We start from the raw sequence: 15,100 nt of genomic DNA on the forward strand, positions 1-15,100 counted from the left end.
AGATTTATGAATTTAAATTATTTTAAATATTCTCTAGTTATTGGGGCTACATAAAATGAAATGCAACTTTGTTAGTTTTTTAACCCAATACAGAGGAATGAAACATGGTAGACTTTTAAATAATTAAGTCTTCCATACCTTCTAATGCTTCTGCTTCTGATGTGGAGGATTATTGTAATGCGACAGAAGTGGGCTGTAATGATCATCTTAAGACTCGTGTCATTAAAGACACGTTATTGAGAAGAAACAAGGATGTATGATTTATAAATTTCAATAACCTCCCTTTTATCATATGATCTGCTCTTTTCCTGGATCAAAATCAACATACTATTTGTAGATTTAATAGCTAAAATAAGAATTATACACAACAAAAAATAAAATCAATATTTAATATTTATAATGTCCATTTCAAAAATTCAACAAATGTTACAGTTTAAAAGAAATTTAACAATATAATCTTACCTTAGAAAATTGTGCATTTATCCATTTTGTGAATGTTTTCTTTTGAACATCTTCTCTTTCATCTACAACGTAAAATAAACAAGGGGCTATAGTTAATATAGTTCATATTTTATAACCAAAATAACTTTTAAGTATTATCTGTTAGTGTTATTTTAATTGTTAGTGTTCAAGTCACTGATAGTTGAACTTAAACATGAGTACGTGAGTGACTGTGTTATTGAATATTCAATTTAAAGGTATATCTTAAGGCCTAGAGTGATGGCTCAATGGTAAAGAGCACTGACACCCACATGGTGGCTAATAGCTTTCTGTAACTCCAGTTCCAAGGAAATTTGGGGACCTGTTCTGATCTCTGTAGCATTGCACAAACACATAAATACAATCAATGCACTCACACACATAAAATAAAAATAAGAAAGATAGCTTTGTAAAATATATTTATATATGAAAATAATTGATATGCTCAGCTCCATCATTATTCAAAAATAAGAACAGTAATGAAAAATAGTCTTATTTAAATAAATAAAATATCATTTATTTTAGGATAACAAGCAGACACTCTAAGGGAAATTATTAGGTCATATTTTTTTTAAGTGTTTTTGGATCTTTCCACTACTCTTTAACCAATTATGAAGAAAGATTTGTTTACAGTCCTTTGCAACCACTACATCTAACCGCATCTAACACAGGCCTGACCTTCATAAAATAGAGACTTTCTAATTGCCAGTAATACAGCTTAGTTACCATTGCATCTAATTTTCTACACAATTTAAGAACTCAGAACTCATACTTGAGAAATACGTAAATGCATTAAGGGAGGGCTGATTCCACACATCTAAAATTTCTAACACCTCTTTTCTTCTAAAAATCAGAAAAATTCAAATAAAACTGCAAATTATATTTACTGACTTATGTAAATACTCCAAGGAAAAATCTCCACAGATTAAAGCCAGGGATTAAAGGGAAAATTATTAAGAAGAAACAAATTTATAAAAGTCATGTTTGTAGAAATTATCTGTTTTCCTAAGTTTGTAATTAGTATTGAATTAAATGGACAGGATAACTACCCATTTTGATTATTAATCCTTTTTTTCAAAGTCAAAACCTGTTTTCAAATTACTGTAAATGTAAGTTAGGCATGGTGATGGCACCTTTAATCCCAGCACTCTGGAGAAAGAGGATGGCACATCTCTGTGAGACTGAGACCAGCTTGTTATACATAGTTAGTTCCAGGTCACCTGGAGCTGCTAGGGAGATTCTGTCTCAAAATAAGCAAACCAAAAATTACTGTAAATGTAATATTAGTCAATATTCAGTGTAGTAGTGTATCTGCTATATATTTGAGGTTTGGATATTTAATACCTTATTTATATCGAAAATTAATAAAATATTCCTCAAATATAACATTATTTATTTCCATGTAAATTTAGTAGTAATTTTTACTTTAGTAGTAAATTTCTTTAGTAGTAAATTTCTCTTTAAAACATGAAATATTGTAACATATCATTTTCCCAAATAAATGTTTTCATGTACTAAAGAGATGTGTACCTTTAAATCACAATGTATAGGTAGACTTTTTTCACTGATAGGCGAAATAGCAGTGGATAAACTATCTTCTTGGATGTGAAATTTTATTCATCTTCATAAAATACATTCTTCTTATTTAATTGTGCTATTCCCACAGGCTGCTCTACATATGGTCAATTTCAGCATTTTCCATATGGTACCACACAAATCAGAAATATACAACATGAAAGCCTGTCTTTTTGTGACAAATGTGAATACATAAAGGTAGATTAATAGATCCATTTTTGACTCTATCACTCTAAGTCCATACTATTCAAAAATAATAAAAAATTGAATAGAATATTTCAAATGATAAAATTTTATCTAACTTGTCATAAAAGTCTAGTCTATCCATCTCTTTTTCAGTGGTATATAGGCCTATTTCTAAAAGTAAATGAGGTTATTTGCACTTCTAATTCTCTTTTTTTTTTCCTACAAAAGTGTGAGTATGCGCTGCCACATACCAGAGACTAAGTGAGCCTGCTACATACCAAATAGAGTTTATCAACAACAGAACTGATTCTGGAGCTTAATTCATCCATATGACTGGGTTGAGAACTAGGGACTGTTAGGAGGTGTTTGAGGCAAGATGCAGAACACTCCTGAATAGATTAACGCCAGCTGATGGGAGTGGATTCATGCTCAGACAGGTCTGGACAAAAATTGTAGATTTCGTCATTAAAAACAGGTTATGACTATGAGCTGCAGGGTGTGGGATGTAAGAAAACGTCTATTCCCCTGGGGGAGTAAAAGGTCCCTGAGAGACCAAGAAAAAGAGGTTTCTATGTTGCTAATTCTCTTTTTTTTTTTCCTACAAAAGGGTGAGTATGCGCTGCCACATACCAGAGACTAAGTGAGCCTGCTACATACCAAATAGAGTTTATCAACAACAGAACTGATTCTGGAGCTTAATTCATCCATATGACTGGGTTGAGAACTAGGGACTGTTAGGAGGTGTTTGAGGCAAGATGCAGAACACTCCTGAATAGATTAACTCCAGCTGATGGGAGTGGATTCATGCTCAGACAGGTCTGGACAAAAATTGTAGATTTCGTCATTAAAAACAGGTTATGACTATGAGCTGCAGGGTGTGGGATGTAAGAAAACGTCTATTCCCCTGGGGGAGTAAAAGGTCCCTGAGAGACCAAGAAAAAGAGGTTTCTATGTTGTCCAAACCAAGATTGGTGTACCGATGAGTTCATTCTGCTATTTACATAAGCACAGGCAACTCAAAGACAACTGTACTCCCAGAAATCTCTTAGGCAATTTGGGGCAGCCACATCCGTAACATTCCCACCTGTAATATGGACTACTCATAATAATCTGTACCACTGAAGAATCCCCTGCATAATTTATGGGAAGCCCCACTGTAGTAGACTTATCAATTATTTACCACTTATGTAAACTTGAGGAGTGACAGGAGCCTTTGAGGAATCCAGAGAAGAAGATTCAAGGAACAAGTGAGAGTGTCTTCTCCCTCCATGAGGGAGTGTTAATATGCAGTGAGCATCTCAGGCTGGTGATGACACTGATTCAATATGACAATGATCATACCCAACATTTAAGAAGCAGATACACAACAGTGATCAACAAAATTAACTTCAGTTTGCTTTCTTCATCCACTTGTTACTCCTCTGCATTTCTGCTGTGTATCCTTCACCAGAGGCTGAATGAGTTCTTGCACCATGGTGATGAACTTTCAGAAGCATGAGTCAAAATGAAATGTGCTTCCTTATAAATAACCTAATCCCAGAAATTCTGTTACAGCAATAGGAAATGAACCTAAACAGAGTGGATGAAAATACACAAGCACACATTCAGATGTTTTAAAACATACTGAGTAACCTTAAGAAAGCTATTTGAAGGCTTTTAAGTTAAAAACTTAAAAAGTTCCAAAGACTCTTAGGTTAAAAATGAGTTGTGTTTTTATCTTCAATTAGATGTACAAAAGCACTGAAAGCAGCATTAGAAGCCTTGACATTACATGTAAAATCGTACGAATCCACTGTATGAACAGGAAGAACTGTGAGGCTGAACATACAAACATCTTCAGTAGAGGTCCTCTTTAACTCTATTGCCGTTCATCCAATGAAAATAGATCTGCAGTGAATTGCTTGCAGTAAATTTTATTTTAATATCTCTTTTGCAAATGTTATAAATATTTTAACTCATTTCAATTACACTTACAAAATATAGAATAATTGATGACTTGCTGCTCATGAGATTGTTTTCCTTATATCATTTCAATTAATCCATATGCTATTTGCTATTTATACATGAAAACATATAAACTCAGAATGAATAAAACTAGAAGAGTAGTAAATTAGATAATGATTATCTGAATCAAACTCCACGATGTTAATATTGACCAGATATCTAATCATGTTATAATTCCCTGGTGAACCACACAGAACGGCATAAAATAGAGTAAAAAAACTGAATGTATGCACACACATTCAAGTGAATAATGAGTATAGATTCTCTATTTTGTGCAACCCAGACTTTCACATGCACACTTCAATGTATATGAAAACATTTCTGAATTTTATAATGCACAACTTGAATGTCTATATGAATTAAGCAAGATATTCACATTGTACCTTCCTCATGATGCTCCATGATTTGTTTGATATGCTGTATCAAATAACAATGCTCCTACCATACTGAAGCATAGTCAATGTGCTTATATATACAGTATAGAAATATATTTCTTTTTTTAATTACATTTTTTTCAGATAAAGTCTCCCTGTAGCCCCAGCTGGGCTGGAACTCACTACAGAGACCAGGCTGGCATTGGTCTAGAAGAGAACTGACTGCCCCTCTCCCCTGAGTGCTAAGATTAAAGTCATTTCACCAGACCTGGCAAATTACATTTATTTTGATTGGTTCATAAAAATCACCAGGTGGGGTGACACAGACATTTAATCCTAGCACTTCAGAGGCAGAAGTAGGTAGCTGTCTATAAGATTGAGGCCAGCCTGGTCTACACAGTTAGTTCCTGGCCCTTCTGAGGCTATAGGTGCACCTTTTTCAAGGGCTATAGGTGCACCTTCCTCAAGAGAAATTTTATATATATATTTAATGTGGTGTGCGTAGAAGTTTTAAAACATGTATATTTGTGTGTATTTAAATTATGGTAAACATGTCTATGTCTTCAACTATTTATCATTTTTGTAATGAAATTTTTCAGGGACTGGGAGACGGCTCATAAACAGTTCGACATGCAGGAGGCAGTCTTGAGGACCTAAATTTAGCCCTCCTGAACCCACATAAATGCCAGGTGGATGTGGTGGCTCACATGCTATTCCAGTGTTGATTAAGTAGGTACAAGGGATCCCAGGAGTATGCTGGCTACCTAGATTAGCCATATCAAGAAACTCTGTGTTCAAGTGAGTGAGCATACCTCGATAAATAAGGTAGAAAATGACCGAAGAAGATTCTGCATGTCAGTCTGTGGCCTCCATATGCACATACATACATATGCACCCCCACATAAGTGTATGCCTGCACAAGGAAACCCATATTAAAACAACAGAAACTTCCAGGGGCTTGAGAAGTGACCGAGTGGTTAAGAGCACTGGATGCTCTTGTAGAGGACCTGGGTTTGGTTCCCAGCACTCACATTGCAGCTTACATCCAGGCAATCGATACCTTCTTCCGACTTCCATGGGCATTGCATATGTGGGGGCACTCACCAGGTGTAGGCAAAACACTCTCATACAAACAGTAAAATAAACAAAAATTTTTTTTAAAGCTTCCAAAATCCTTAATTTCATTTTTATGAAAATATAAAGAAATGAATGACTAGTTATACTCATCCTTCCTATAAAATAGCACAGCATGACTTCATCTATAATGAACTGTAACCTTAAACACATTTATCCGCCTTTCCCCATCCCTCTTTTGTCTCCTACTCTCCCCACTCTGGTAGTCATTATTCTCTTAAGTTTAATGACATTTGCTAAAATTTTCCACGTGGATTTTTTTAGTTATACTCATTGTACTGATACTGGAAGGAATAAGATTAGGAGCATCTAAATTTCATTTGTGTGTGTGTGTGTGTGTGTGTGTGTGTGTGTGTGTTGTACTCATACCACAACACACGTGTGGAGGTCAGAAGACAACCTTTGGGAGTATATTCTCTCCTTCCACCATGTGGGTTCTAGTGATTGAACTCAGGTCATCAAACTTGGCAGTAAGTGCCTGTATTTGCTAAGCCATCTCACCCTACGTGTATTTTTTTAGATATACTCACTGTACTGATATTGTATGTAATAAAATAATAAGCGTCTATATATCATTTGTGTGTGTGTGTGTGTGTGTGTGTGTGTGTGTGTGTGTGTGTCTCCCAGGTTGGCTTTGAACTCACTATATATCTTGGGTTAACCTTGAACTGCCTTTCCTTGTGCCTCCACCTCTGAGTGCTTGGATTTCAGCTATCTGCCATCATATTCTATATCTACAGCACCTGAAAATCTGTTTTATAATATCAAAGTCAAATATGTTGCTGACAAGAATTTTGTTGGTTTTATTTTATAAGTAATTGGTAATTATAAGGATAGACATGAGAAGACACCTGCTATTTGCATTAATGCAAATAGCTTTGATTAATAATGAAGTAGAGCATGTTTAATACACTTACTTTTTAGGCATGTTTCTACCCCCTTCAAAGTACTTATGTCTTCATAATACTTATGCTCATGTATCTGTTTTGCAGTACATACTTTAGAAGTTATTGGAGTGAGAGTACATATGACTAGTTCCTAAATATTTTTCTGAAATATTTTTATCATATACCACATTTGGTTATATGATTTAAAAACAATGAATCTTTTCTACTATAAATGCCTATATAAACACATTTATTACCAGTTTCAAGTAATTGATAGGCTTCGCTGTAGAAGATTCCTTTTTTTAAATGAAATCCAAGACAATACTCATTGGCATGAATTAAGCTACTTACATTCAGTTAAATAATGAAGATATTTTTCAAAGCGCTCATGTCCCTTTTTATTTTTATCTTATTTTATTAACCCAAAACTTTATTATTTTATGTTTGAATCTATACTTTAAAGTATTATGTTACATATTGCTTTCAAATTGACAATTTTAAGAATTATCATATGTTTAAGCCCAGATATTCTAAGGTTGAGAGACATACACATCAGACATATATAAATCACTATGCAGACTATTTTAATGCTTCAACAAATTATTGTAGATTAATGAAACATTGTCTGTAGTAAAATATTTTACCATGAAATCATCAGCAAAGCAAATGGAAAAACAGTAAAATGAAATCTCTTATTTGGAAAGAGATTACATGTTCTTTTCATTTGTTTCAACTAACAAATATTTCTTCTCATTTTCTCTTGAGATGAACTTTGTAACTGTCTTCCATTTATTTATAAAAATATGCCAGAACATAGTAATATGAGGCAATAAAGAAAATCTGTCTTTGAAATTTTTTCTTGAAAACTGCTCCCTGGAGATGTCAAAGAGTGAGGAACTACTACTTCATAAATTGCTAAAAGTGACCAAATTGTTCTTTTATTTTCTCCATGGGAAAATTTCACATACAGTTAGCTCTCAGTCTTTACATAAAACATGTACCTCTTCTCACAATTAATAACTTCTTATAAAGTTATTTCTATTCAATATACATACCTTTTATATTTTCTAAGATTAGTACATTGGCCTTTCACTTATTATTAATTTTTATATTCCTAAAACCTTCAGGAATGTGAATGTGGGATATATTAAATAGTGGTATTCATTTTTCAAAGACAAGCTTCTATAGGAAAAATGGCATTAGGCAAGTTGAGAAAGTATTAAATCTGGTGACTTAGTTTTCATTCCTACTAAGGGACATAGTAAAATTGTGACCTTAAAATTACTAGACCTCACTGTCTTTTTCCATCAAATGAGGATATTCATGTAACCATTGTTACACTACAATTAAAACATTTATGCAATTATTTCTACAGCAATTTTTCCCAGAGTGCTTACTATGTACTCATCACTGTACTCACTACTTTTTGAGAATATAAACAAAAGTCAGCCTTTGACAAAGTTCACATCCTAACAGAAAACATCACAAATAAACAAAATAATTTGAAGGAGCAAGGATATGGATTTCCCAAAGCTATTATAGGAACATAGAGAAAAGGGCATATGCAGCCACCTGAGTGTCAGGGGAGGCATTTTAGAGAAGGGGATGTTAAAGTTGAGTCTAGGAAAATGTGTCAAAATAAGAAAGAAAGAATATGAAAGAAAAAGCTGAATTTTGCTAATTAGCAAGTAAGGAATAAACACTAAGAAATCAGAAATGCATACTCCTTTTTATATAAAATCCCATGCCGTTTTACTGTGATCCATGAACAGGGTCTTGGTATGGGAATAAATAGTAAAGGGATTTGATAAAGAGGTAATGGAAGATCTCAATAATAAGACTTCTTCTTGACTTCTATGAGATAATGTAATACAGTGGAAGGAACTTAAAACTAGGGGAAAATAAGCAATTCTGTGTGCAATAAAAATCACCTTCATTGTACAAAGAAGTGATGTAATAGTCTGTACTCTTAAAACATTTTTTAGTGTCTAACATGTCCTGTTTATTTTAAATGAATTCTGGAATGTTTTGTTAATTGATTTACATTATACTGACTATTGGGCTTCATTGCGATATTTTCATATGTATACAACATATTTTGATCATATCCTCCTTCAATTATTCTCTCTTACTTTTACCTCTTCTTCGGATTGCTACCCTTATTGTCTAGTCATTATTTTTCTACTAGAAAACAATTTTGATTGGAATACTTGTTAGTTAATATAGCAATAGGAAATCTTTACCATTTATATCACAAAGAAGATAAAACTTGGGGAGGAAGGGGATGCTGACATTGATGAGTTTCGAAATTCACATAGTGAATAAGTAAAAAGGGATATGAGTTTACTTCACTTAAAAAGGAATATGAAATAATATGGAAAACTATTGAGGTCAGAGACTATTCTCTGCTTCTACCAAAAAATGTGGGGGAAAGGGAAATGAGAACTATAGAAGATTAATGATTATGTGATACTTTGGATCATTATGAGGGAAGGCTCCAAACTCAGGACGTTTAGAAAATGGATTTGCCGCGTTATTAATGCAGCAAAATAGCAATGTGAAGTGGAAACGGTTGGAATAGAAAACGGTGTAAAAATGATTTCCATTAAATCTGAGTAATAGCCTTTGATCTTGGGATTTTACATTTCTAGGGCATGAGGTGACATTAGTTATCAGTTAATAATGAGGAAGCCTAATGTAATTAAACTTGCACACAAAAGACAATAAAACTGTGAGTGTCAAAAAGGTCTCCTTGTTTGCCATTCACTCTGAAATCAATGCAATGCAGCTTTCACCCCTCATCACCCTACAAAACTTGTTCTCAATAACATTATATCCTTTCTAATTTTCAAGATACGGTATTCCTAGCACTTAGTATAGAATACTTTTCAGGTAATGCTCAATAAAGGTGTTTTAAGATAATGAAGCCAGATTTACTATTCAGACCTCTTTCATTTTCCTTCCATGTAGTTATTAATTCTATTAACCTGTGGTAAACAGAATAATGCCCCCCGAAAGATGCCCACATCCTAATCCCTAACGTCTATGAATAAATTATGCTACACAACAAAGGGGAATTGTGGCTTAGGATGGAATTAGACTTACTAATCAACCAACTATTGATAGGAAGATTTTCCGGAATTATCCAGTGAGCCTGATGTAATCACATAGGTCCTACACAGAATGCGGCATTGCCTTAGAGGGACAGCCAGAGAGAGCAGCAGTGCGGGAAGAACATGGCTGGGTGCTCCTTGTTTTGAAGATGAGGGAAGAAGGTCAGGAGCTAAGGAATGCAGGAAGTGTGTAGAAATTTGAACAAAGAAAGAAATATTCTCCCAAAAGTTTCTAAAAAGTATAGAATCCAACAAGCCCACAGAGATCTATTTTGGAATTTCATCCAGCAGAACTGTTTGATACTAAATTAATATACTTTTTTGAGATGCTAAAAGTTTGGTAAGTTGTACAGCAGCAATAGCAAATATTATAGAAATTTTATGAAGGCTTATTAGTTAAAGAAACAGATATGCACTGACTCCTACTTGTAATAAAATAAAACTATGAGAAAAATAATTATCTTACCTACTTTCCTTAATGCTAAATGACAGAAGGGAACATAGAAGGGAAGAAATCCCTACATATACTCATAAGTTCCCTGGTTTTAAAATATATAGGCCTGGAGGCTGGAGAGATGGCTCAGCGGTTAAGAACACTGATTGTTCTTGCAGAAGACCTGAATTCGAATCCCAGCATCCACATGGCAGCTAACAACTGTCCATAACTCCAGTCCCAGGGGATCCGACAGACTCTTCTGACCTCCGCCGGCATTGCACAACAGGGGTGCATTTACCTACACACAAGCAATATGTGAATAAATAAATAAATATATATATACACACATATATATGACTGTGTCATAAGCATATATCAAGAAAGCAACTCCAATAAGCATAAATGTGTAATAAAAAGATTCCTCTATTGGGGCAGCAAAAAAATATAAAAAGAATTATCTGTTAATATTGGTTGAAAAAGGAAAAATGACTTGAAAAGTCCAGGTTCTTAATGAAGTAATAGCTCAGTGTTGCTCTGAATGTCAACTAATAGCAGAGAATCAAAGAGGATAGAAAAGAACTCTGGATATTAGAAAGATCAAATATAACTCTCAGAGCATGAGAGAAAGAATGTGCTCCATTCAAGACCTAGAGTTAGAAGCATAAAGTGCCAGAGGCAAGAGAAGTAATCGCCAATTAGCTTATGAATAGCGTTTTCATTGTGCCTAGGGGTAGATGGAGACTCAAGGACAATTTTAAGGAGAGTAATGGGAATCCTATATTTGAATTTTGGAAATATGTTTTATATTATGGAGAATAATTGTGAGAGGGAAGACTGGAAACAAGACTGACGAGCAGATTATAGCTATAATTTATACGAGAAGTGATTATGGCCTGGCTACTGACTTATAGATGTGCTGTGGAGAAATGTATACATATATATATATATATATACACACACATAAACATAGCGTATAAGCATCATTGATAAGAACTAGTTATTAATTAGATGTGGAAGGAAATTGAAAGAAGGAGAGTAGTGATATCTGTGTTATACATATTGGAACCTAGACGTCCAGGAAGATGAGTGTCCGACTCTGTAGGTTAATAAGGAGATAGGAGGCACTGGGAGATGCTGTGGTTTGAGTGTGTTAAGACAAAAAAAAGGAATGTATAGGAGTCTGTTGAATATAGCAACCTGAAGTTCAACAGGGAATCTCAGTTTAAAATTAAGGTTTCGGGGACATAAGTCAATAGACATATAGTAAATTAAACAATTGTAGTGAATGGCATCACTAAGAAAAGTGCATATGCTTTCTGCTCTTATGATTTATCAATCTAACCTGGTTCTCCCTTTAATACAAGAACTACTTCCTGTTCTCTTTTCCTGACTTGCCTGTCATTCATCCATGCCTTACATTGACATTCCCATCTCTCCTTCATCTCAAAAATTTTTCTGCCTACTTTGTTGATTCTCTCTAAGCAAAGAAAATGTCAAACCCTACCTCGATCACTTATTGATAGAGATTATATCTAAGTCAGTATTATTGTGCATTTCCAACTCATAGAGCTAACTTTAGTTGCTACCACCACAAAGATAAATTACAAGTACCTTAACAATATCATTCATCTCTCATAAATTCACTTGTCCTTTTCCTGTTGATTAATGGTGGTTCTGTCAATTCAAAGCCTAGTGACTAACCCTCATATCACTAAGAATGTCTGAGAAGTATTCACCCACAGAGTAAAGGCTAGGTTGTTTAGAATGGCATATTATGGTCATCACAATTTGACTCCAAGTAAATTTTCTTTTTTAAATATTTTATTTGTTATACTTATTTTGTGTGTGTGAGTCTATTGCCTACATGTATGTAAGTGCACTCACGGTGTGAAATGCCTGCAGAGGTCAGAAGAAGGCACTGGATTCCCTGGAACTGGAGTTAAAGATGGGCATTAACTGCCATGTCGGCACTGGGAATCAATCCAACCTAGGACCCCTGCAAGAGCAGGCAGTGCTCTTAATCACTGAGCTAACTCTCCAGCCCCCAAGTAATTTTTTCTAATCGTATCTGCCAAGCCAATTGGCAATCTCACACACACACACACACACACACACACGTTACCTTATTTGTATGTACCAGGTCCCCTCTAGTTATTTGAGCCAAATTCTTCCATGAATAAGCCATACACTTTCCTACTTTAGTCTTTGTTTTAATGAAGCCCCTAGAATGAGTTCTTTCATTCTTAAGATCTGTATCAAATGAGATTTTCCCAATTACTCTTTGCTTCCTGATATAATTCATGAGTCAATACTTCTGATATGAACATATAAATTAATATTTTCCTTATTTAACTATTGTTTTTCACATAAACACTGTAACTGTATACATACATACATATAGGTTTGTTATATTTTCGATTATTCATCCCAAATTATTATCACCACTATCTAAACATAACTACACCTAAATAGGGGAACAATAGTGTCTTTCTAACTTCTGGTATGCAACAAGATGCACTCAAGAATAAATACACCCCTATCAAGGTTTTGTTAAACTATTAAATGATTAATCAATTATTTAACTGAATCAGAGACTTACTAAGTCCTCAGCCAATGCCTCTCTTTATACTTCATCCTTCTGCTCAAACTACTGTTAATTTCTCAATTTCTTTTAACTATCAATGCATTCCCTAATATATTTACTAATTAGCCGTGAGATGTGAACTTGTTATCTTCCCTGAAGTATGACATCGAGACTGAAGCATTTCTATTTTCATTGCAATGAAGAAGAAAAAAAAATGAGATAGAGAAAAAAATGTGCCTTGAATTGTCTGGGTGAATCATATTTTTTGCTCTGTCGGAACTGCCTTTTAGTTTTGTCTTTCATGGCCGTCATGGCTCCTAACACAATGCAAAAAAGCTATGGATTATGTGTCGAACCCTTTGGCACCACCAAAATTGTTGCTTTTTTCTCATGTAGAACAATTGCTTTTTATTGGGGGAGTCAATTGATCCAGAAAACTATTTGGACAGCTATATCAACTCATGTTGAATATATGCTCCCTTTTACATCCTGCCTCTTAATCATAAAATTTATGCTATATTAACAAATTGATGAACTGGCCAGTGCTTTATATAATCACAGTTGCCTATTCATAAGAATGCCATACATATATAAATAAGAAATAGTATGTGAATCAAAGAAAGATTTTGTGTACAATCATTGAAATTTCCGTGAGACAAGACTTAATATCAACAAGACAGCACTGTCATGCTAGAGTAGAAAAGAAATTGGAATTTTAATAATATAAGAGAAACTACTAAATGATGCAAGCTGACAAAATAGTGTCATTCAATAGATGGTGCAAATAGTTCATTCTTTTGTAACTTTAGAATCTCATACATGAGGTAGAATATAAACTAGTGTCTAAGTATATTCAATTCGGAACCAAATAATTGGCTTCAAATTTCAGCTCCACTTTTCAGTAGCTCTATGATGATGGCAAGTTATATAATTCTTCATTTCCCTTAACTTCTCTGGCCCTCATTCTTTTTGTCTGCATTATGTGAATCCTGATCATGGTACAGAATTATGAAGAATGAATGTGTATGTTTGTAAAACAAAGTAACAATACTAAAACTAAGTGGAACAAAATCAGAGAAGGCCTGTAAATGTTTGCTTTCTGATATATCATAAGTTCCCATGGTTCTCTACAAATTGCATTGTTTCATAAGAAATCCCAGAATATTATAGGTGGCAGCTATGTTAATGATTAGTGCTGTTTTTAAGCATTTATAAATATGCAAAAATTAAGTCTTAGTGATTAAAAGGAAGAAAGAATATATGAAGTGGTGGGGTAAGTTACATGTCCTTGTGGGTGAAAGGAATATATCTGATCTTAGTCAAAATGGGAAAATAGGAATAATGAGTATTATTGTAGTACATTACAATTTATAAAGTGATTTCATGTATATGGTTTGAATATAAAGGTACCTGTATAGACTTGTTGTAAATAAAGATTAGTTACTATACTTAATATAAAAACTTGAAATATATTCTTGTGATGTGCTATGAGCAAGGTCATTTATTTCTATCAAAATAATAATCACGCACTCAGGATTAGGTAGGGTATATCAAATTAAGGCAAAGTTCTGTAATGCAATTTTGAAGCTGAAATTAAACACTTGAAAAGTATGGCACAATGGTTAACTCAACCATTTCCACACTTTTGCTTAATATGTTTTACTCTTAAAATATTTAGCTATTACACTGAAAGTAATTGAAAATATATTTAGTGTGGTAGACCTCTTTAATGGGTTGCAAAGTAATTTTTCATAAATAAAAAGAAAAATAATCAGACAAATGTACATAACTTCCATGTTAAGATGTCCTATTAATGAGATGCTTTAAAATCAGATAATTGGTCAAAGACAGGTTCCTTCATTCAAATGTAAATACAAACATCTATGATCAAAACTATAAGATATGCCTGATATAGTAGTGCATGCCTGTAAGATGAACACTTGGGAGGCAAAGGCTAGATCAATTTGGCCTACTCTAAGGATAATGAAGATTTTTCACAACCAACATTACCTCGTTGTACTTCTTTTTATTCTAGATGAGTTTGGTAAACAAAGTAGTATGTAAGGAAGATCAGAAAAAAAACAGAACTTTACATCTTACAGGAATAACTCTCAATTAACAAGGGATAGAACTATGCAAATATAAAGTCCCTTGGAGCTGATGTTAGTTAGATACTCTAAACCAAGAATGGCTCACTGGAAAACATATTTTTTTCTATTTTTCCATCTCTGACTCTCTTTCTCTGTTCCTTCATATCTGATTCTGGGGATCACCTACTGAAAGACTCACTTAACTACTGTTTGCTTCCTCAAGCTTTCTTTCTTTTC

General features: G+C 33.9%; 1 protein-coding gene across 1 annotated transcript in view; it reads right to left on the reverse strand.

Moving 5' to 3' along the window:
- Positions 1-15,100, reverse strand: part of Dmd (dystrophin) — a 2,373,110-nt gene that overhangs the window by 2,048,146 nt on the left and 309,864 nt on the right. Inside the window, exon 2 of the mRNA XM_017795501.2 lies at positions 463-524. Coding sequence (XP_017650990.1) covers positions 463-524 — 62 coding nt within the window. The remainder of the gene's footprint in view (positions 1-462; positions 525-15,100) is intronic.

The sequence above is a fragment of the Nannospalax galili genome, unplaced genomic scaffold (assembly GCF_000622305.1).
Source record: "Nannospalax galili isolate Female #2095 unplaced genomic scaffold, S.galili_v1.0 scaffold7, whole genome shotgun sequence".
NCBI lineage: Eukaryota > Metazoa > Chordata > Mammalia > Rodentia > Spalacidae > Nannospalax > Nannospalax galili.